General features: G+C 39.5%; 2 protein-coding genes across 2 annotated transcripts in view; both read right to left on the reverse strand.

The window, feature by feature from the left end:
• Positions 1 to 21017, reverse strand: part of NPTN (neuroplastin) — a 55396-nt gene that overhangs the window by 21695 nt on the left and 12684 nt on the right. Inside the window, exons 2-3 of the mRNA XM_082619135.1 lie at positions 4486 to 4657; positions 917 to 1011 (exon numbers count right to left, since the gene is read on the reverse strand). Coding sequence (XP_082475261.1) covers positions 917 to 1011; positions 4486 to 4657 — 267 coding nt within the window. The remainder of the gene's footprint in view (positions 1 to 916; positions 1012 to 4485; positions 4658 to 21017) is intronic.
• Positions 9742 to 10642, reverse strand: LOC309802249 (neuroplastin-like; the record flags this gene model as incomplete). The annotated part of the gene is made up of 1 exon (XM_082617681.1): positions 9742 to 10642. The coding sequence occupies exon 1, from the start codon at positions 10090 to 10092 to the stop codon at positions 9742 to 9744; it is 351 nt and encodes a 116-aa protein (XP_082473807.1). The 5' UTR covers positions 10093 to 10642.

A 21017-nucleotide genomic window follows, 5' to 3' on the forward strand; every position in this document is an offset into this window, starting at 1 on the left:
TACCTGCTATATATGCCATTCCCACTTCCTAAATTTATCCTTCCAGCTTCTAGGGATCACCCTGTAGATTTAGAGAACGAGTTTGTCCTTCCTAAGCAAAATGAAAAGGACTAAAAAAGATCCTCATCTCTTCAGTCTGACCTCAAACAGTAGCCCTGCCTCCCCATGGTCATTTTATAAAATGGAAAAACATAGGGATGGGAGTCGAGACCTGGGTTCTATGCTAGCTCTGCCACAAACTCACTGTGTGACAGAGAGCTACTGGTTTCACTTTTCTGGGTCTCAGCTGCTTCTTTGAAATAACACAGGAAAGCTGGGTTAAACGTTAGTTAGCTCTGACTCTTACAGTTCTATTGGTCTTTCTTGCAACCTTCAGCTGCAATCTCATCTTTAAGATGCCATGCACCCAGAGTTTTTATTACAATTCTAATGAATTACCTACAAAGAGTTTATATTCACCCTGCACACTGTACTTTGCCAAATCTTGGCCCATTGGAGATACCTACATAATAATACTTCAAAGGCTCTACTCTAAGAGCTTTACCTAAGGATGAACCATATGAAGCTACCAAAATTGAAACATTTTTTGAACTACAAAAACAGCAATTTCATATGGTTCAACCTACTATATTAACTTATTTAATCCCTCTAACCTACCCATGTGCCACGTGTTAGGTTTTACAAATGAGGCAACAGAAGCACAGAGAAGTTAATAACTCACCACGGTCACACAGTGAATGATGGGATTTGGATTTAAACCCGGGCAGTTGAGCTCCTGACCCTTTAGTCCTATCCATAATATTATATTGCCTCCCATTATGAAAACAAGAAAAGCTCAAAGACTGGAAGCCCAGACCAAGTCAGTGTCTCAGAAGGAGAGTGAGAGGCTCACACCGCAGCCTCTGTTGGGTTGTACCTTTTACTTCAATGGTGGCATTTGCTTTAGGAGCACTGAGAAAGTGATATACACAGTGGTATTCGCCTGAATCCTCAGCTCTCGGCTTATTGATCCTGCAGAGATGAGAAGAAAAATCAAGTAAGGAAGCTGGGAACAGTCAAAATACACAACAAAAGGAGAATCAAAGGGGCAACCAGGGACCCTGCTCTCCAAGTCGTGCCCCGACATGCAACTCACCTCCTCCTAACTGAAAGCAAAAACCTCCCTCTGTGTATTAATAATTTACTTCTTATTGGGTGTCAGGAATACAGGTCCCTAACATTAAGATGCTCCAGTCTACTGGGAGAAATAAACTACAAAGCAAGTAATCAAAAGAGAGGGCTGTACAAACTACTATAATCTACACTTAGATACAGAAGATGGAGCCATGACCAGAAAGTTCTTGCTCACCTGGTGGTTCCAGTCAAATAAATAAGAGCAGAAAAAAAGCAAATCTTTTTCTGCGCTTCCCTGAAGACTTTTAGTAGTAGTATTCTTCCTACCCTGCATTTTAGTAGCGTGCCTTTCAATAAGTCTACTAACAGGACATAGGAATAATGGGGAAAAAAATCTGTCATCAGAGCATCAGCCACAGAGATGTAGCTCAATTCTTAAGACTTTTAGGTGCAGCTAGAACTCCAGGGCCCTGCATGATCTGGCCCCTCCCTAGTGTCATTTCAGCCACTTTCTAGCCCTACAGGTCTCTTCAGTTTTTCAATGTGCTGAACTTGTTCCTACCTCAAAACCCTGACACAAGATGCTCCTTTATATAGAATGCTCGTCCCATCACTCTTAGCCTCTTAGTCCTTTTCCATCAGTCTTGGCTTACATGTCACTTCCACCCCCCAATCTAAGTGACATCCCTCTCCCTGACATTCTCTCTCATACTACACTGTAATTCTTCACAGCACTTATCACAATGTGTAATCATTTATTAATGTGATTGCTTGATGAATGTTTGTTTTCCCTACAGACCAAGTTCTATGTAGATAGGCACTGTTTATTTGGTACACAATTCTATACACAGCACACACCCTGGTGCCTGGAATATAGTAGAAAAATGAATAAACACGTGAATGAACACAAACTTAAGAGTGAATAGCTATGCACAGATCCAGACCAAGTTAAGCAGAGTGATAGAAAGGACTGTAAGAAGTGTGTATGAAGAGAACAGTACTTCCTCTGAATCCTACAGGGTGATCCTAAACAAGCTTTCTTGGCCCTGAAGGTCAGCTTCGTATCAGCTCAGTTCGTGCTGGCCTAGACACATCCCCCCAAATGTGCAGAAAGGCTGGTGTGTAATTACAGAAAACAGAGAAACATCAGCTTCCAGATGAGAAAATAAACATTATTTCGCTCCTACTCTTTTGCTCAATGGTTAAAATATGATATTGCAATGGTCAAATCTCCACTGCACTAATGTCTGAGAAAAACGCCTGACCTCAAACACTGGCCAAATGCATTTATCCACCTTACTGTTCATCCCAAAAAAGACTTGAAGAGAGTATGGATGAGGAGAGACATAGCCCACCCACAGGACTGTCTCAGCATACCCATGGCAGCATAAGATTCTAAGAGGAGCCGTCAACAGTCTTCTCAATTTGACACAAATGCCTATTCTTATATCAATATGCTCCCAATAGGGAAACAGACACCAGTTAGCTGCTCTTAGCAATGTTCAGAGTTAGGAGGAGGAGGAGCAGCAGCAGCAATATCTTTAGGGCTTAGACTTGACTACAGTAAGTTCCTTGAGAGATGACTCCCAAACTTGAGGCCATGCCTACGGGCTCAAAATCTCCCCACAACATTTCCTTTGACTAGCTATTGGGAAGTAACTAAAGCAAATCAAACATGTCCCCTACAGGCTAAGCAGAAGCAGGGTCTGAGACTGGCTCCATGGCCGACTTATTACGTGGCCCAAGGGACTTATCAGTCGTTACTCTACAAAATGTGAGTTGTTACTCTACAGATTCCCTGAAAAACTCTGACAATGCAGAACACCCCCCGGAGACCTTCAAACAGGCTGAGGAAAAATACACTACCATGTATAAAACACACAGCTAGTGGGAACCTGTGGTATAGCACAGGGAGCTCAGCTCAGTGCTCTGTGATGACCTAGATGGGTAGGAACTGGGGGGTGGGAGGAGGAGGTCCAAGATGGGAGGGGATATATGTATACATATAACTGATTCACTTTGTTGTACAGCAGAAACTAACACAACATTGTAAAGCAATTATACTCCAATTAAAAAAAAAAAGAAGAGTCATTCTATAAAGTTAGGTTCAAACTTTACATAAAGTTACAGTTCAAAGCTTTGGGGGGTAACATAGTACAAGACCCAAGAGAAACATGATTGGACGTGTGGTACCTTGAAATAGGTATTATAAAAAAACAAACTTGTAAAACTAATGGACACACCAAGAATAGATGCCTTTTATTCCACTCAGCATCTCTATTTGATTAACCTTTTCCAAACTACGAGGATATAGCTGAGGCTGTATTTCCAATTTTATATCAGAAGAAACTACAGTGGAGTGAGATTAACTACCTTGCCACGAAATGGTATAATACAGCAGAAGAACAAACAAACAAACAATAAAAAACGAAAAAAAAACTATGACCTAGATTCTAGAAAGTCAGAAGACCTGGAACCTAGCCTTGGTTCTGCAACTTATTAGGTACAGTATGTGGCCTTGAAAGCAGTCAAGCATTATTACTCTTTGAGTCTCAGTTTTCTTACCCGAAAAAAAGGAGGATCCACAAATTAACGTGGGTCAATTAAATAAGGGGTATGAAATGATTTCAATTCTGCAAAATACTGCAGAATGTCCTTGCTACTACTAAGTACACAGGTTTTCCTGGTCTCACTCCAGTGCACTCTTTCTTTGCACTGCATCATCCTGCCAAATAGGATTAGCTGATCCTTTTCAACTAGGAACAAACTATTCTGAAAGGTGAGGTACCAGGTGTTCTAGATATTCCAAAAAAGGACCAAATCTTCAGGTGCTGGGTAACTCCTGCCAGCAAATATCCCCCTTTCATCAAAGGGTATTTCCAGGCTACCATCCTTTTCCAGATCAGTAATGAGCTCTGTATCCACTGGTCCTGATCAGGTTATGGTCATAATAAACACTCCTAAAAGGTAATTCACTAGGAAATCTACTCAGCGGAAATATCACTTAGGGTGATATTGCTCTAAGAGTCCTAGATCAGATTTCAGTCTGATTCCTCAAACCACTGGATTTAGTCAAGAGACCTGCATTCTAATTGTGGCTTTTTTATTGACTAGCATTGTTACCCTAAGCAAATCACTCCCGATGCCCTCAGCTGCTCTATCATCATAGTGAAGGGATCTTTTATGGCTCTCAAACCTGGCCACTCATTAGAAATCCTTTCTAGATTCCTGGGCCTCACCCCAGATATACTGGATTAGAGTCTCCAGGGGAGGACCATGTCTCTCCCACATAGCATAATTACAGATTATGAATATCAAGTAAACTCAACCATGTTCCCTCCCATCTTCCCAGGAGCTGCTAGCCCCTCTCACCTGTATTCCATGTTGCTGGCATTCTTACGAGTGGCAGTCAGTTCTACCCCATTCTTTGTCCAGTAGCTGTATGTAAGGGTGTGAGAGTTGGAGGTGAGGTTACACTGCAGGGTGACAGAGGGCGCAGGGCTTTCTCGAATAATGACTTCTTCACTGGTGACAATCCTTGGCTCTGTAATAAGAGTGCACAATGATAGGGAGCCACAGTTCCATGCTCTGCAGCCCTGGCCTGAGAGTTGGATAGGGTAGGTTGGGGAGACTAGAAGAGGGAGGGCAGACAGGACCACATGAGGAATTTCACTTTGCCACTTTGGAGGAAGTCAAGAAAGGAAAAACAATGATTATAAGCAAATGACCACTAGCGCAGACAACAGCCTGAAGACCAGTTGGCCTAGACGTGAAAAGAATGGGAGTATTATGGATGCTTGCACTGGCAACAATCCACTTACGCTTTTGAATACCACCATTTTATGAGATAAGAACCACCAACCAATTCAGCTTCAATTAGAAAATCAGGCTCCACTTTGCAGTTCTGAAGACAAAGGCAATATCATTTAGATAACTAATAAACTTCCTGCCTTGAAACAGTAATAGTTATAATTAGGCATGTATGGCTTTTCCCACATTTAAATCTGATAAATCTAAGGCAAAACAGCCTGGCCATTAATTATGCAGAAAAAGACAATGTAGATCCTAAAAGCAAATTTCCTATTGAAAGTCTATTGCATTTTCCAAATTTTGCCGAGAGAAAACTGTTAAGGAACCATAAGTTCTTCTCTCCAGCCCATATTTTACTCCAAAGACAAAATTTTTTCAGAATTGCACTTTAAGACACTTTCCATTCTAAGATAATCACAACTAGAATGTGGTATATGTTGGTATGATGGGCTCCTAGAATTTTAGAGCTGAAAGGCCCTTAAGAGTTCAATGAATCCCACTCTTTAAGAGCTAGAAAGGTACAATGACTTGTGCAAGGCCATAATTATTATTAGTGACAAAGCTGGGCCTAGAAAACACATCTTACCGAATTCTTTATCCCTCCTCCTCCAACCCCAAAACACCCCCATACACCTTCCACCCTAGGGCAAGTTATATACTTCATCTTCTGGTTCTACCTCGGCTTAGATAACCTGGGATCACTCGTTTAGTATCTACAAAAATAACCTATTTGAGTCAAATATCATAACACATTGAGCAGAAATTTTTTAAGGCACACTATATCAATACCGTTACTGGAAAGTTCATAAAGCACTTTGAATTCCATCACTATATTAAAGTCTTGAAGTTTGTTTATTGTCTTTTGTCGTTATTTATCTTTAATCATTTCCCATGGTTAGTTCTTTTTCTACTTTTGGTCAAACCTTTTCAGGTAAAGTCAAAACTAGCCATCTTTTCCAATCCACAATCAGAGGTATTTGCTCTTTTACTTTTTTTCCAATTCTTTCTCAGAAATCCTTGACTAACTTCCCATTTCCCTGCACCTGGCTACTTCCTGTCTACAACTCTGTAGCAGCTCCCTGACAACATTTCATAAAGTATAGTGCTGACTCTTAACTCTTTAAGACAAAACTCTCTCCCTTCACTGGAACTAAGCTTGTTCATTGTGCAGGAAGCAGGAGAGGACGGAGACGTCATGGGACACTTGAAAAATGTAATGCCCAAGCACCTCCTAATCAATGTAACATTTCTGATTGTAGAGCTCATATCATCAAAGAAACTTGTGATAAATAAAGCAAATCCTCAAGTTTGCTCAACTAAATTGGTTCTAATTATTTTCCAACTCTGGCAAAAGGATAGTGGTTATCTTTCATTCAGCACTGGTCCTTATCTGTAACATCAAACAGGGTCTCTATGTACAGATAATGGAGGCATAGCAGCCACTAAGACAGAAGCAGATGCATGTAAACATTAGTGCAGTGGTGTCCCATGGTTTCCAAAACACACTGGACAGAAGCCAAATCCCTGGGCCTTAAGTCGAGCAGAACAGCTGCAAACCCTGCAATGGAAGGCGCACACACACACCATCAGCAGAAAGCACCACAATTTCAGGAAAATCAAAACCAAGCAAAAACAAAAGTGATAAAAAGAGAGAACCAGTACTCCACAGAAATTAAAAAAATATAAAGGCAACATTAAAACCCAAACACACTTTTAGGTTTTTACTGAATTTTTATTATTCAATTTTATTTTCTGTCCCATTTGGGACTCGCCTTCTGGTTCTTCCTCTCAGACTGCACTGAGAAGGGGTAAACTCTGAGGCCAAGAGCTTCCAGATGCTTAAATTACAAGGAGGCCAAAGCAAATGCTACTCTTACCTGTGGTGATGCAAATGACCACTGCAGCTCAGTGAGATTAAGAAGGTGATGAAAGCAACCTGGTAGACTTTCTGCCAAGAATTCTCAGAAGGCAAAGGAAAGCACTTTTTCCCTTAAGTGTTTAAGATCCAGGAGAGAGTCAGCTGCGAGCAAGTCGATAATTTTAATAGGTTTAAATATGATTCTGCACCATAGGAGGGTTGTGGGGTGGGGTAACCTCCCTCCTGTAATTGCTATATACGGAAACCAGTGCTAGACCAAGCTCCTTGGCCTCGGTGGCACATCTGCATTCTGCACCAGGATGAAGGTGGGGGGCTCTTATTTCTGAGCGAACACTGGTGGTCAAGCATTGCCCATGACAGTCCAAGAGAGATGAACATTTAGGAGAAGCTCAAAAATTCTTACCTGCCACTTACTCCTATTTAGAAGCACTGGTTAGGAGACCCTTACTTACCCTAGCCATCATTCATATGTAGAACATGCTATGGACAGAGAGAGAACCTAAAAACTGGGCACGCTTCTCTTCCTGCCTTACATTACTGCCAGGAGGTCATTCTTTTTTTTGTTTGTTTGTTTGTTTTGCGGTACGCGGGCCTCTCACTGCTGTGGCCTCTCCCGTTGCGGAGCACAGGCTCCGGACGCGCAGGCTCAGCGGCCATGGCTCACGGGCCCAGCCGCTCCGCGGCATGTGGGATCTTCCCGGACCGGGGCACGAACCCGTGTCCCCTGCATCGGCAGGCGGACTCTCAACCACTGCGCCACCAGGGAAGCCCAGGAGGTCATTCTTAGATAGAAAATTTCAACTTCCCCTTGGAGACAAATGTCCTTGAGGGTGCTGAAATCATAAAAAAATCCAATTAGAGTGGAGTTCAGGGTGTTGGAAAAAAAAAAAAGAAGCCTGGCTCTCTAAAACAGTTAACTAGCGTCAACTGATTGACGGGGAGGTCTGGGGAGAGTCTGAACTAGCCAGGGTTTGCTTCAACCACATGCAGACACCCCAAAGTTAGGAAGCTTATTTCTAAGTAAACTGGGAGACTGCTGTATACTCTCGAGATTGAGAGGTAGGTACCCCAAAGCCGCATCTTCTTCTAGCCCCAAGGCATGACCTTTTAACTATGAGTCTACCTGAGTCAGGCTCCTCCAAGTACAAGTACCAAATGCCCAGCCCAGTCCATGCCTACAAACTTCTGCAGAGCTTTGTGGCCGTTTGGGTAATTCTGCTTTTACAAGGAAAGGAGCAAGGGGGCAGGAGAAGGAGGCGTGCAAGGGAAAAAATTGTTAAATAAAAGAAAAATAACTGGGTTAATGTTCCCCATTTTCACATAGACAAGGTTTTCTTTTTCCCTTTCCAGAAGCAGGTTCTCTAATTCAACAGTGCCAACTGCAGCAGCCTCTAACTCTACTCTAAGTCCTCTTCATAGGCATCTTCTGAGTTGCTATAAAGAACAGACAAGTAACTTGCTATTTTCCATAGAAGTATATAGATTCAAGGCCCATGTCAGATTACCTCCTGTGTTATTACCAATATCCTCATAAATGTAATTTACTATTTTTATTTACTCTCTCTAAATCAATCAGTTCTTTAAGCCTGAACTGGCTCTAGGGACTCCTACTGAGTCCTTGACAAGAAGGTGAAAAACCCAGAAGATCTTTCCATTAAATGGAGAATGCTTCCTCAACTATAATAAGGACAGATGTGGGCCAGAACTCTTTCTGGCCAGAAGCACTGGCTCTGTGGTGGCTTCTCCTTCCCTCTCCTTCCCACCATACAAGCAGCAAGACACTATCCAGAAAGAGGTGGCCACAAAAGCTCCTGTGTCTGATGTCTTACTTGTACCTGCTACTACAGATGAAGGGAAGGATTCTGAGCCAACTGCTCAGCTCACTGTTACCACACAGAGGAACAGGGTTGGAATTTAGTTTCCTTTTTTAAGACACAAGAAAGGCCAGTGTGAGTGGCTTCCAAACTATTTCTGGGGTTGCCAGCCTCTGGAATGATAGTGTGGCAGTGAATGCTGTGCCAACAGTCAGTCATCAGAGTCAAACTATCTGTCAACAGATCCAACTCTGACTTTGAAACAGCATGATGGGGTTTTAAAAAATACTTTGCAGCTTAGTCACCTGGCTCCTAACAGCAAGACATAAGGAGGAAATCTCAGGCTGCTGCTTTTAAGAGAATAGGAGACTAGCTAGGCAGGACCAGTGAGGAGTATACTGCTGCAGTGGAGGGCTGTTATCAGAGAAGCACATGCCACTGTTTTAGAAAAGAAAAAGAGCTAGAACTATGGAAATATCCAAGCTTACATGCCACCCAACAACCAAAACACATCACCACACCACACTCAGGGCAACATTCCCATCACAGAACAGGATGACACTAAGTCACAGTGAGGGAAGAGGCTGGGCAGACACAAACTTAAAACCATAGAAGTGAAGGTAGCTACTCAGAGAGCTTCAAACAGATGCACAGAAGAAATAAAAAGTAGTGAGACTGGGGAGAGAAATAAAAATAGAAAGGCACCAGAGAATAAATCAGCAAAAGGATAGCAGAAAACCTACTACAAAATTAAAGTAGAGGGAAAGAAACAATTGAATTGTTTTTGTGAGTTTTAAGTGTTTTTTTTTTTTCTTGTGGTTAGCCTCCCCAGTTCTCCCTCCCCACCTCTTCCCAATGCAGATGATTTTGGACAATCACAAATTTCCCCAAGTTCTTTGTTCCTGAGGAGAAAGACACAGAGAAGGGTTGGGGGATAAGGGAGGTAAAGAGGACAGCAAAGAAAAAAAAAAAAAGTTGCCACAAATATTTTCATACACTACAACCAGAAGGATCGTGGGTTTGAAAAAACGAAGACAAGGGGTGGGGTGAGTGATCATACTGGGGAAGAGGGAAAGGAAGCGGAAGGGAAGGGTCATCGGGCCACCTCTAGTGACTACAGTACTACTACTGTAGGGTGCTGGACTCACTCTGAAGGACGCTTATGGTGGCCTGGGCTCGAATCCATGTTATGGAAGGGTTTTGCCTCAAGTCATTCCTCTTGGGGTCGTTGCTGGCCCTGCACTCGTAAGTCCCAGAGTCCTCCAAGGTGAGCCGGGTTATTCTCAGCACACTCACGCCGTTTGACCCGTAGGCGGTGTTTACGGTGACACGGCGCTTCCGAGCGCCGTCCCACAGCTGTCTGAAAGACTCTGCCCGGTTGACTTCTGCGTACCACCACTGGATCTCTGGCGTGGGGCTCCCGACCACGTCACAGTACAGCTCAAAGGCGTCCCCAGTGAGCTTAGTTTCTGACATGGGCGACTTGACAAACCCAGCTAGAGGGAGGGGGAGCAGGAATGCAGTGACAGGCCAATCAGAAAAAAAAAAAAAGAATCAACAGGTGTTAATAGTAATTTAAAGAAAAGGAAAAAAAAGAAAAGAAAAAAGCAAATGAGCTGCAAAGAACAAAAAGGATTCATTTTTAAACTATAAAGAGACAGTAAACAGCATTTCATACAAGCTTTTAGAAGAAGAACCACCCTGGGAAGCTTATGAAGCAAAGGCAGGCTAATTACAAGCTGGGGCAGCCCAGGTGCTGGCCAGGCAGAAGCAAGCCCACTGGAAAGCGTTTTAGCAATGGGCCCAGCCAGTAGGAATGAGAAAGCCTCGGGTCTCGGGAAATCTCTTTCCTTAGAGCACAAACCATTACCTTTCCAAACTCAGGCAAGTGATGAAAGATAACCGGAAGTGGCAACAGGTTATATGCAAGTCAGGATCTCTCTTTTGGATGGGTGAACACTTCGTTAGAGATGCAATGTCTTTTATAGGTCACAACAAGAAGTGTTAACTGACCTAGTGACACCTTCTTTTGGGAGTCAGAGTCCAAATTTCAACTGAAAGGCTAGCAAATTTCTCTCTCATGCAGGATCCTATCCTGAATTCAGGTTAGACTTTCCCCACATCCTCTTCTTCTCTGGGCCCAGGGCAAACAACCCAATTGTCTGTGAAGCAGCCGCTACCTTAATGCAGACCCTCAGGAACAGGAGAGCAGAACAATCTGTACTTCAGAGTAAGAAATACTATGGGGGTCAGCTCAGGAATAGAACCAACAGTAACAGTAACTCAACTCACTGCCAGTGTCTGGAGGAACTATGCCCTCCATAATCCCATAAATTTATACAAATAGAAAAATCTCCTGAAAAGTCAGTCTTAAAAATAACCATGGGATAAAAACAAAAATAAAAACAAAACAAAACAAAAAAATAACCATGGCATGTGACAGGCTCTCTTCACATAATATAGTTGCCTGGCTCCTAGAGGCCAGATCAGAAAGAATGAGAACCGTGCAATGATGAATTAAACTAAACTCTATGGTGAAGGCTAGGCCTCAACAACATTGCCAGGCACTGCCCAGGAACTAAAAGTTGATGCCTACTTCCAATGGCCCATAATTTGCTTGAGGTTACACTTCCATAAGACAAGGTGGCAATGGCAAAAAGAGAGTGAAAAAAAATCCAGACTTACTGGAAGAACTTGGAGTGGGGTCCATATCACAGTGCAAGCATACTCTCTCTCACCCATTTACTCCACCACCAAGGGTTCATTCAGCATTTTTACCAATTCAGGCTAAGGTAATTCAGTATCTAAAGTACAGGTGAGAAGCTAAAGAGGGTACTCTGAGTCACTCTTGGGACCAAGCCAGATCCTCTGCAATGAGCAGAGTGGGGCCAGTATCTACCAACATCAGGTTGAGAATATTTCACAGGAGGGGTATGAATTCAATGGAAGTTTTCCTACAGACCAAAAGCCAAGGATATAATGGGGCTGGCTGAAAATGCAGGTTGCTAAGTGGAAATTTTTCTGTTTACATCCATAGAAGTATTTGCCTTTGGAGATAAACTCTACACCAGGGACCTCAGAACCCTAAGGGAGGTACTACACTTACTCAAGTAGAGGTCAAGAACTCCACAAATTCATACTAGTCTTTCAATTCATAAAAGATTCAGAGTCTGGTAAGGACAGGAAGCAGTAATTAACAGCCTTAGATTAACTGTTCTGCCTTCAAATGCCACTCTAAACTATCTTTTGAGATGCAATGTCAGTTCCTTGAAAGGAACTAGCTATGAGAGGCCCCAAGAAGCCAAAAAGATATCATTCTCAGATGCAGGGGAAGTTTTAGAACTCCAGAAGGGAGACACAAAGCCCCTGCAAGAAAAGCTGAGCTCACTTCCAGATAAAGGGGTACCCAAGCAGCTATGTTTTAGTCTTACAAACTGCCACCTGCCCACCTGTCAAAGTCAATGCCAACTAACATACAGAGAGAAGGAAGCTGGTTTTGTTCATTTTACTACTGGTTCAATCACTAAAGAAAACTGGTTATCAGTAAATCCCTAGAGAGCAGTAAAAAGTATTACTGTTTTCATCATATTCTTGATCATTAAGTGGAAATCACAAATGCTTATTCTCACATTCTCTGTGAACTGGGGGAGTTTATGTCCTCTAGAATGCTGTGATTGATTATGCTCTAGAAATATGTTGCTAGTGGATTTGTTCTGTATTTTTTCTCCCTTCTTCTGAATTGCACTTCAAATCAAGCTTAGATTTAAGTCTGTTCATCCAATCTACTAACCACGCTAACATAAAAGGAATGCCTGCAAGTATGTCCAGAAACACCAAGAACCCATCCGATTCCAATATAATCACAAATCCCAACACACCACAATTCAAAGGTAGCTGAGACACAGTTTGAACACAATTCCCCACTGCAGAGAACCAAGAAAGTCACTCAAACTGACACTGCAACCCCTGGACAAGACACTCCTAAGGAAGAAGGAATGCTGATCTGATTTAATTCAGTTTTCTACTTGCACACAGGACAAGAGGACCAAGCTGAAAATGTTCTTTGAATTAGTAAATTATATGATATATATTTAAGCAAACTTATCTAAAAACCAAAGTAAAAATCCCTTAAACACTAACAGACATCTATCTGTGCTCTCTTTGACAGCTATTACTAGTATTACTTATCATTAGACATGTATATCAACAGGTAACATTTTCTAAGTATGTGTTATGTGTTAGAGGATGTGCTAAGCACTTTTACATGATCTCATTTAATCCTCACAACATGACATAGGTGCCATTATAATCCCCTTAAAGATGTGGAAACTAAGGCCCAAAAAAGTTGAGTACTTTTCCCACAGTTATAAGCTAATAGTGAAAGAGTCTGGACTGGAATCCAGGTGTGTCCAAAGCCAAAGCATGGTCTCCTAACACTTTTCACAATTGCAGTCAATGCGCCTCACTGGGCCAGGAAAGTTTTTTGTAGTTAAAGTTACAGATATTTTTGTCACCACTTAAATGTATTTAATTGTATGTAATTTCTGGCTATGAAAAGTCAGGACCCCTCCATTGGAATGTGTAGCACACTAACAATCATGAACTCCTTAAAATTATAATTCTATTAAAGAATGGAGATAGGACAGCACAGAATCAAAGAGGTCCTAAAGCAATTCTGTTTGTGTGTGTGTGTGTGTGTTGGGGAAGGGGGAGAGAAGAGTGAGAAAACAAAAGATGGTTCAGAAGCAAGACTTCCCCATAGTGCTGATGATTCCACCACTCTTCTCTTTAAAACCCTGGCTTCATAGGAAAGAATTTAAAAAAGACATTACAGACAATTCTCTGGTGGTGTGGTCAGTGGCCAAATTAATAAAGGGCAGCACCTGAAATTTTTATAAAACTTAACAGTTTAACATATTCAATCTGTTGTTAAAAAGAACTAAGATCCTTCTTGTGGTAAATTTAGTAAGCCTATCTAGAAACAGCCTATCAATAACACTTTCTTAAAATTAAATATACTTCCAGACAATGGAATATTATTCAGTGCTAAAAAGAAATGGGCTATCAAGCCAGGGAAAGACATGGAGGAACCTTAAATGCACAAAGCAAATCTAAAAAAGGCTACATACTATATGATTCCAACTATATGACATTCTGGGAAAAGCAAAACTATGGAAACGGCAAAAAGATCACTGGTTGCCAGGGGCTAAGGGGGAGGTGGGATGAATAGGTGGACCTCAAAGAATGTCTAGGGCAGTGAAACTATTCTCTAGTAATAATGGTGGATATATGGCATTATACATTTGTCAAAACCTGTAGAAGGTACAACACCAAGAATGAACTCTAACGTAAACTACGGACTTTGGGTGATAATGATGTGTCCACGTAGGTTCATCAACCGTAACTAATGTACCACTCTGGTAGGGATGGTGTTAGTGGAGGAGGCTGTAAGTGTGCGTGTGGGCAGGGGATATGTGGGAACTCTACTTTCTGCTCAATTTTGTTGAAAACCTAAAAGCACTCTAAAAAATAAAGTCTATTAAAAAAATTAAATATACTAACTGAAAATACTTATAATTATGTACTGAGATTTATTTGCCATTGGGATTGAGTGTATCTGACTGCAGATAAAATTTTTAATGATACATAAGTGCACAACTACCTTTGAGCAATGAGAATTCAGTTTTGCCCAGACAAGCTAAGTAACATCCACCTATGCTGTGTTTCTGATGCAACCACAGAAAACACAGGGCTCTTTTCTAGCCTATAAATCGTCTTAAACCTTGAGATCACCCTGATCTCCACTAGGCTATCTTTATTAATGCCCTCCTAACTCCACTGAACAGAAATCTCCCAGCTTAAGGAAAAGAATCTTACCCAGTACAGGAGGAAGTTTCATATGTGTTCATCACATTAAGTACTCGAAGGCAGATATTACATTTATGGGTAAAGTAACCGGATAATTTATCATCAAAATGAGAACACTTTTAAGAAGGAAAGGGATGTTATGAATAATTTTGTTACAATAGGCACAAACAGAATTATGATCACCCTACTTCGGGAAACCTGGAGGTTGTGTTGTATAAGATCAAGCAATTAGAGTGGAGTTACCCCAGAGTAAAACTCTAGGTCAATTAACTTCCAATTCTAAACACAGTATATTTGTGATTTACAAACTTTTCCCAAGAACGTTGAGCAATAATTTTCTAAGAACCCCTTTGATTGTTAAATAGCTATGCCTCAAATTTAAATGTATCTAGTCCTACAAAAGCTCCTCCAAATTCCTTAGTTTTTTTTTTTCCTCTATCAAAACTGATAAATCCTCAACCCCATTCTCCAACCATTATTTGGTAGCTATGCCACCCTTGGTTCAGATAATTTTCCCATTAACCAGAATCTCTCGCCTTACTGTAAAGTATGCAGTATATAATCAAACCCTACTGCCTTGATTTCAAAAGAGAGTATACAAAGATTAATGAATCCTAGTATTTGAAAAAGGTAGCTCTCTACTTACTAGTCTGAAAGTATTATCTTATCTAGCAAAATTATAAACCCTGCTACAGAATAGGCCAAGATTGACTCTCTAGAATGTTTTATCGGGTACTCTCTGATAGTGTTTCAAAAATGAATGCCAAACTGCATGGTAATAAAATGCTAGACATATCAATTTAAATTGTGACTTTAAAAAAAGTATAAGAATGTGTAGAGGGTCTTCCCTGGTGGCGCAGTGGTTAAGAATCTGCCTGCCAATGCAGGGGACACGGGTTCGAGCCCTGGTCCAAGAATATGCAACATGACACAGAGCAACTAAGCCTGTGAGCCACAACTAGTGAGCCTGCGCTCTAGAGCCCACGAGCCACAACTACTGAGCCCGCACGCCTAGAGCCCATGCTCCACAAGAGAAGCCCACACACCACAACGAAGACCCAACGCAGCAATAAATAAATAAATAAATGAATGAATGAATGAATGAATAAATAAATAAATAGATGTTTTAAAATGAAATATTGTATAGAAAACGTTCCATTTAATAACATGGGTTATATGTAACACTCTATATAACATATATATTAAAACATGAAACCTCAGTTCCCTTGTGTGTATAATTAGAAGATTGGAACAGATGATTTCTAAGGTCCTTTCAGCTCTAATATTCTGTAAATCTATATATTATAAATGCTCAATTAATTGAAATACAGTATTCTATAAATCCATGACGATGCACGAGGCAATAATGTGTTTGTGAGAAAGAGTATATTTTAACAAATTATAAATCATCTAGAAACCAGGATATGTCTCTAATTTTGTATCCCCACAATTCCTTGCTATACATATTATACTCAATAATATTTGTTAAAAGAGTGCTGAGAAACACAATTCTCATTAACCAAGGATTAAGCTTAAAACCCTTTCATTAAATTTCATCCTATTAACAACTTAAAATGTACTAGTAATTATGAGTACTTTAATGAACAGTATAATAAATAAAACCATCTTTCTTTGACTAGGGGAGTTTTTCATATCAGAGCCATGTTTCTGAATATCAAGAGAATCATAAATTCTAGGACACTAGACTACGGCATATTTGAATTTACCAGAGATTTCGTAGAAGTTACTTTTTATTTAAAAAAAAATCAAATCCCTAATGTCTGTTTTCTTGCTATGCACCCATTAATACTAATAGGCAAAGAAATAAAAATTGAGTGTAAAACAGATTTCTGATTTGAAATTTTACTTTACAGTTAGAATGCAACTTTCCCATTCTTTTTCAAATTAGGTAATGATGCTACCCATCATCAATTCTAAAAAAGAAGGAAGTTCAGATTCCCTGTAAACCTCCTAGAATCAAAAAATAAACAGCCTAAAAATCTCTTTCTTTGAGAAGATAACCTTTAAGAAAAACATCTGTGGGGAAGGGGCAGGAAGTAGGACATTTTCTAACTTTTTTTTTTTAAAAGAACATTCCAAAAAGATTACCAAACGCATAACTGAACGTCTCTGAAACCAAATTATTATAACAGCAGCTAAGCTTTATTGATCATTCATATATGTCAGGCATAGTGCAAAGTATATTATATAATTTAATTCACTACCCCTTAAGGTTGTACTGTCACTCTACAGATGTGCAGAGGCAGGATGCACACCCTGGCAGTTATAATTCCAGAGCTCAAAACACTATACTATACTACCTAATAGCAATATTTTGTTTACTATGGACAATTAGAACTAAATAATATCTTACATACATTATTTAATTCAAAAACATTTTATCTTAGAATGACTGTCACACAGCATGTTCTATTATACTTCTTTCTCATCACCGTTACCAGTTCAGGCTTTTATCACTACACCACCAACCCCAATTATCTAACTTACCTCTATGGAACTTCTATGTGGGCCTGTGAGTTTAAAAAGTATTTGACATTATTAACTGTGACTTACTGTTTTAAGCTGGCATTCCTAACTAGTAAACTGGAACTTAATAGTAGATCTCCAGTTCTTACTGGCAGATCTTCAAGGTGGTTGCTACCCCTAAGATTTTCTTCCCACCAAGCGATGAAACGTAATAGTACTTTCAATCCTTTTCCAAGCAGGGTCTCAATAGCACATCTCTGTTTTTTCCTATCGAGTGCATATTCCTGGATTTCAAAACTCAGGACAAATGACAGGTAGCTCTTTCTCACAAAGAAGCTGACAAACATTGCAATAAAAATTAGTTTACCAAGTCCATCTTGCATAGGATATTATCTTTGTGCTATTTGATAGATTCTGCCTTAAAGGGATCATCTTTCTTTTGGTCTTATTTTCAACCGTGGACACATGTATTAGTATAAATATTTTAATCATCTACCTTGCAAAGTATCCACAAGACCTTTTTCAAGCAGATATCAAGACTGCCCAAGTGGACTGTAAACCAAAAACATCCTTGTGCAAAAACTTCATTAGTAGGTTTACAAAGGGGTCATCCATTTCATTAATTTTAAAACCCTGCTCCTTAAGCCCTAAGGATTCTTTGGAACAATCAGAGGATTCCCTCTCCCCCAAACAGCTCTACATTTATCTAATTAACAAATTAAGATTTGACTTATTTTTTAAATAAAAAGAAAAAAAACTTTCTACTGCTATAGGTTGAAAGTTCCTAAATCTAATTCTTGCCCCAATCTAACACTTAGATATACCATGGTCCAAAGAGGCTGTAATGTAGTTTCCAACCCTCACCAGAATCCAAAATTCCTGATTCCTGTTCACTAATGTTCCATCTACTAAAATCTCTTCCTTCCTCAATTCCTCAGGAAATCCCAATATTCAGTCAACAATCTAAATCTTTTCTCTTCTTTCATAATTACTTCTCATTTGTACTCTTATCTTGTTTCGGGTCTTCATTATCTCATAATTCCACAATTAGGTAGTACCTCCACCTCCACAATGAGGTGGAGGATCAGGCTATATTACTTACCTACTGCCCCAAACACCAGCAAAAATTATTGCTGCTTCTGTTGAAAAGGGATAGCAAAACTGTATACAGAATGCTTCTATTAAAAATTAGTGGAGTGGTCCCAGGAATTATTTACATGGCTAAATAGTAAATGTATAAACATTTAAGATTTCCACCAAAAAAATACGACTGATGATAAAAATACAGCAATATATTGTTCTTTTTCCATTTAATGAAGCTTCTCCCTGTTTGGAATGAGAAAGGTCCTCTCAGTGTGCCAATTTCTATATCAAGAATTCAGTCATCAACATAATTCCCTTCAGTGACAGTAACAACAGATGTATCCTAGAGGCTCCATACACTTATATAAATGAAAATATCTGTCACTCCAATTACTATACTCAAAAAATGAAGGCTATAAATATCACGATGAATTATAACAATTAATACTACTAGAGCATTACAGCCTGTAAATGACATATCTACAAAGAACAAGCTTTGAAAAGATACACAACTACTGACAGTGTTTATTCCTAAGGAGTGGGGATTGAGGGGTAAAAGGGGGAACTTTAATATTTTACTTAAAACACCTAAGTATAATTTGAAATTATCATGTTAAGCAAGTCCTTTCCTAATTTTTTAAAATCCAATAACTTTCCTTCTTTTTCAAAATTTTAAATTAAATAATTCCATGTCAAAATGTTGTTTAATCACTATCCAAGGTAGGAAGAGTCATCCCCTCTGCCTGCTAATAATGCCTCCTGTAGTTAGCTATATTTATTCTTTTAAAGTTCAACCTGATGAAAACTTCATTGAATTCTAGGCAGAGACAGCTGACAAGCTTATATATCTGGTTACCTCAGGCTCACCTGGTACTACTGGGCCTTGTCAAGTTTTTCCAATGGTGTATTTTGAGAGTTTAAGACTTGATACAATTCTTGAGCTTTTTCAGTGACAAATGGATAGTGTTGCAGAATGGTAAGGTGACACTCTTAAGACACTACTAAAAACACATTCCACTTAAATTCTTTCCCATTCTGACTTTAAATAGCTGGTAAAATATACATACCTGTTACTGAAATACAAATGCCAACAAGCTCGTACTTCTGGCTATTTCTGAGCAGTTTTCACTACAGTTTAATGCTGTTTCTAGAGTTAAGAACTACTACTCTGTATACTCTAATGATTTTTTTTTCTTTAATGCTTATCAAAGTTTGCCCTTTCATCCTACAGCTGTAAAATCTGATTACCCCTAACACTACCCCCACCCCATAAGTGAATTTTAATGTCTACCTGCCACAGAGTAGCAAATTATATGCTCCCTGGGCATACATTCCAGAATGTTTCATGTGCACTCCACAGTAAGAGGTAGCCTTGCAGGGTTGCCTCTAAAGCACTAAAATTTACCAGCCCACACCAAGTACACCTCACAGTTCACAATCAATATTCATTACTAGCTGCCTGCCTGGAATTCTTTCTGCCTTGATGTCCTCAGTTCCTTCAAGAATTAACTTCCTTTGTAACTAGGCCTCGAAGCCTAGCTAAGCTGTTTCTGAGAAATGTGGACATTATGACCCTGTGGGGATTAAAAGATTTAAAAAGCATGTTAGAAAAATCTCCATATAAAGAAAACCATTAAACAGCTACTAGGAAAAGCAAAAATACCCAGAAGTCACAATATGCAAACACACAAGCTCAAAAATATCAGTCAATTAAGCTAAATTTTGTCTATTAGAAGTATAATAGAATTTGCTACCTCTCTGCCCCTCAAAAGGATTCAAATAAAACAGGACAAAGAATTTAAAAGTGCCAAATGTTTATCTAGAAACAACTGAAGATACCAGAAAGGACAGGACCAAGCAGATATGGGTAAGAAGACACTAAAGTTGAGATAGGAGAAACTGGGGGTGGGGGCTAGACCTTACAAAAATAATATATACATATCAGTAAAACATAGGGCTCAAAATCATATTGTGGAGGAAAACAAAGGTGAACAAAAGAATCTGAGGACAGGAACAAAGAAATAAAGCACAGGTATTGCTTTAACATTTAGATCAATTGTGTTAATTACTAAAGAAAAATGAAAGTTAAAAAAAACAGTTTCTGCTGCTAAAGTATGAAAACAAGATGTACAATAAGATGTATATGCTTCTAAAACATTTTACACGAACCAAGAAAATGTAAAGCTTTCAAAACATTCACTGGGCAATTGAAAGAAAATCATACACCAGAGTTTCCTAGTAAAAATCATGTTGCTAAATTTCTAACTCAAGTAACAACTATAAAAATATATCACTTCTATAGCATAATCTAATTTTGAAGGTGCAATAAAGTACTGCAGTACTAGCAAAATTACCTGCTCCAACGTTACTTCAAAAATAAATAACTATGCTAAATAAAGATCGTTGCTCTGCTAAGATTGAAAGCTAACCTCAAAGACTAAGGAGGCTATTCTACTGAAATAGTTTGGAATCCGTAAGTTTAGTATTACAAGCGTCAGGCTCCAAATAGCTTAAAATGATCAGGCTCCAAACACCTTAAGTGGTAGGGAGGTTGTGTATTAACCTAAAATTTTCATTTTAATTACTTCCTTGTTTCTGTTAAAATTAAGAAGCAACTAATATCCCCCATATTAGAGATTTCAAATTTCATAACCATTTCACTATAAAGCATAGCTAGCTTTCAAACAGATTAAAAAGTAAACCAAGATAACTGAAAGGATATTAGTGGCAGAGAGAAAATCTTATCAAACATTCATCTTGTGTCAGCTATCATGCTAGTTCATTTATGCATGCAGTCTCATTCTAACCTGTGAAGGTGTGTATTATTCCAAATAAACAGATGAGGAAACAGAGTAAGAGGCTTGGCAAAAATCAAGACTCCAATCCAATCTCTTAGGCTTCAAAATCCATATCATAATTCTTTGGTAAAGAGGACACAAAATGCGGGCCCATTGACAGTTTTA

Source organism: Mesoplodon mirus (assembly GCF_964341445.2).
Source record: "Mesoplodon mirus genome assembly, chromosome: 4".
NCBI classification, from domain to species: domain Eukaryota; kingdom Metazoa; phylum Chordata; class Mammalia; order Artiodactyla; family Ziphiidae; genus Mesoplodon; species Mesoplodon mirus.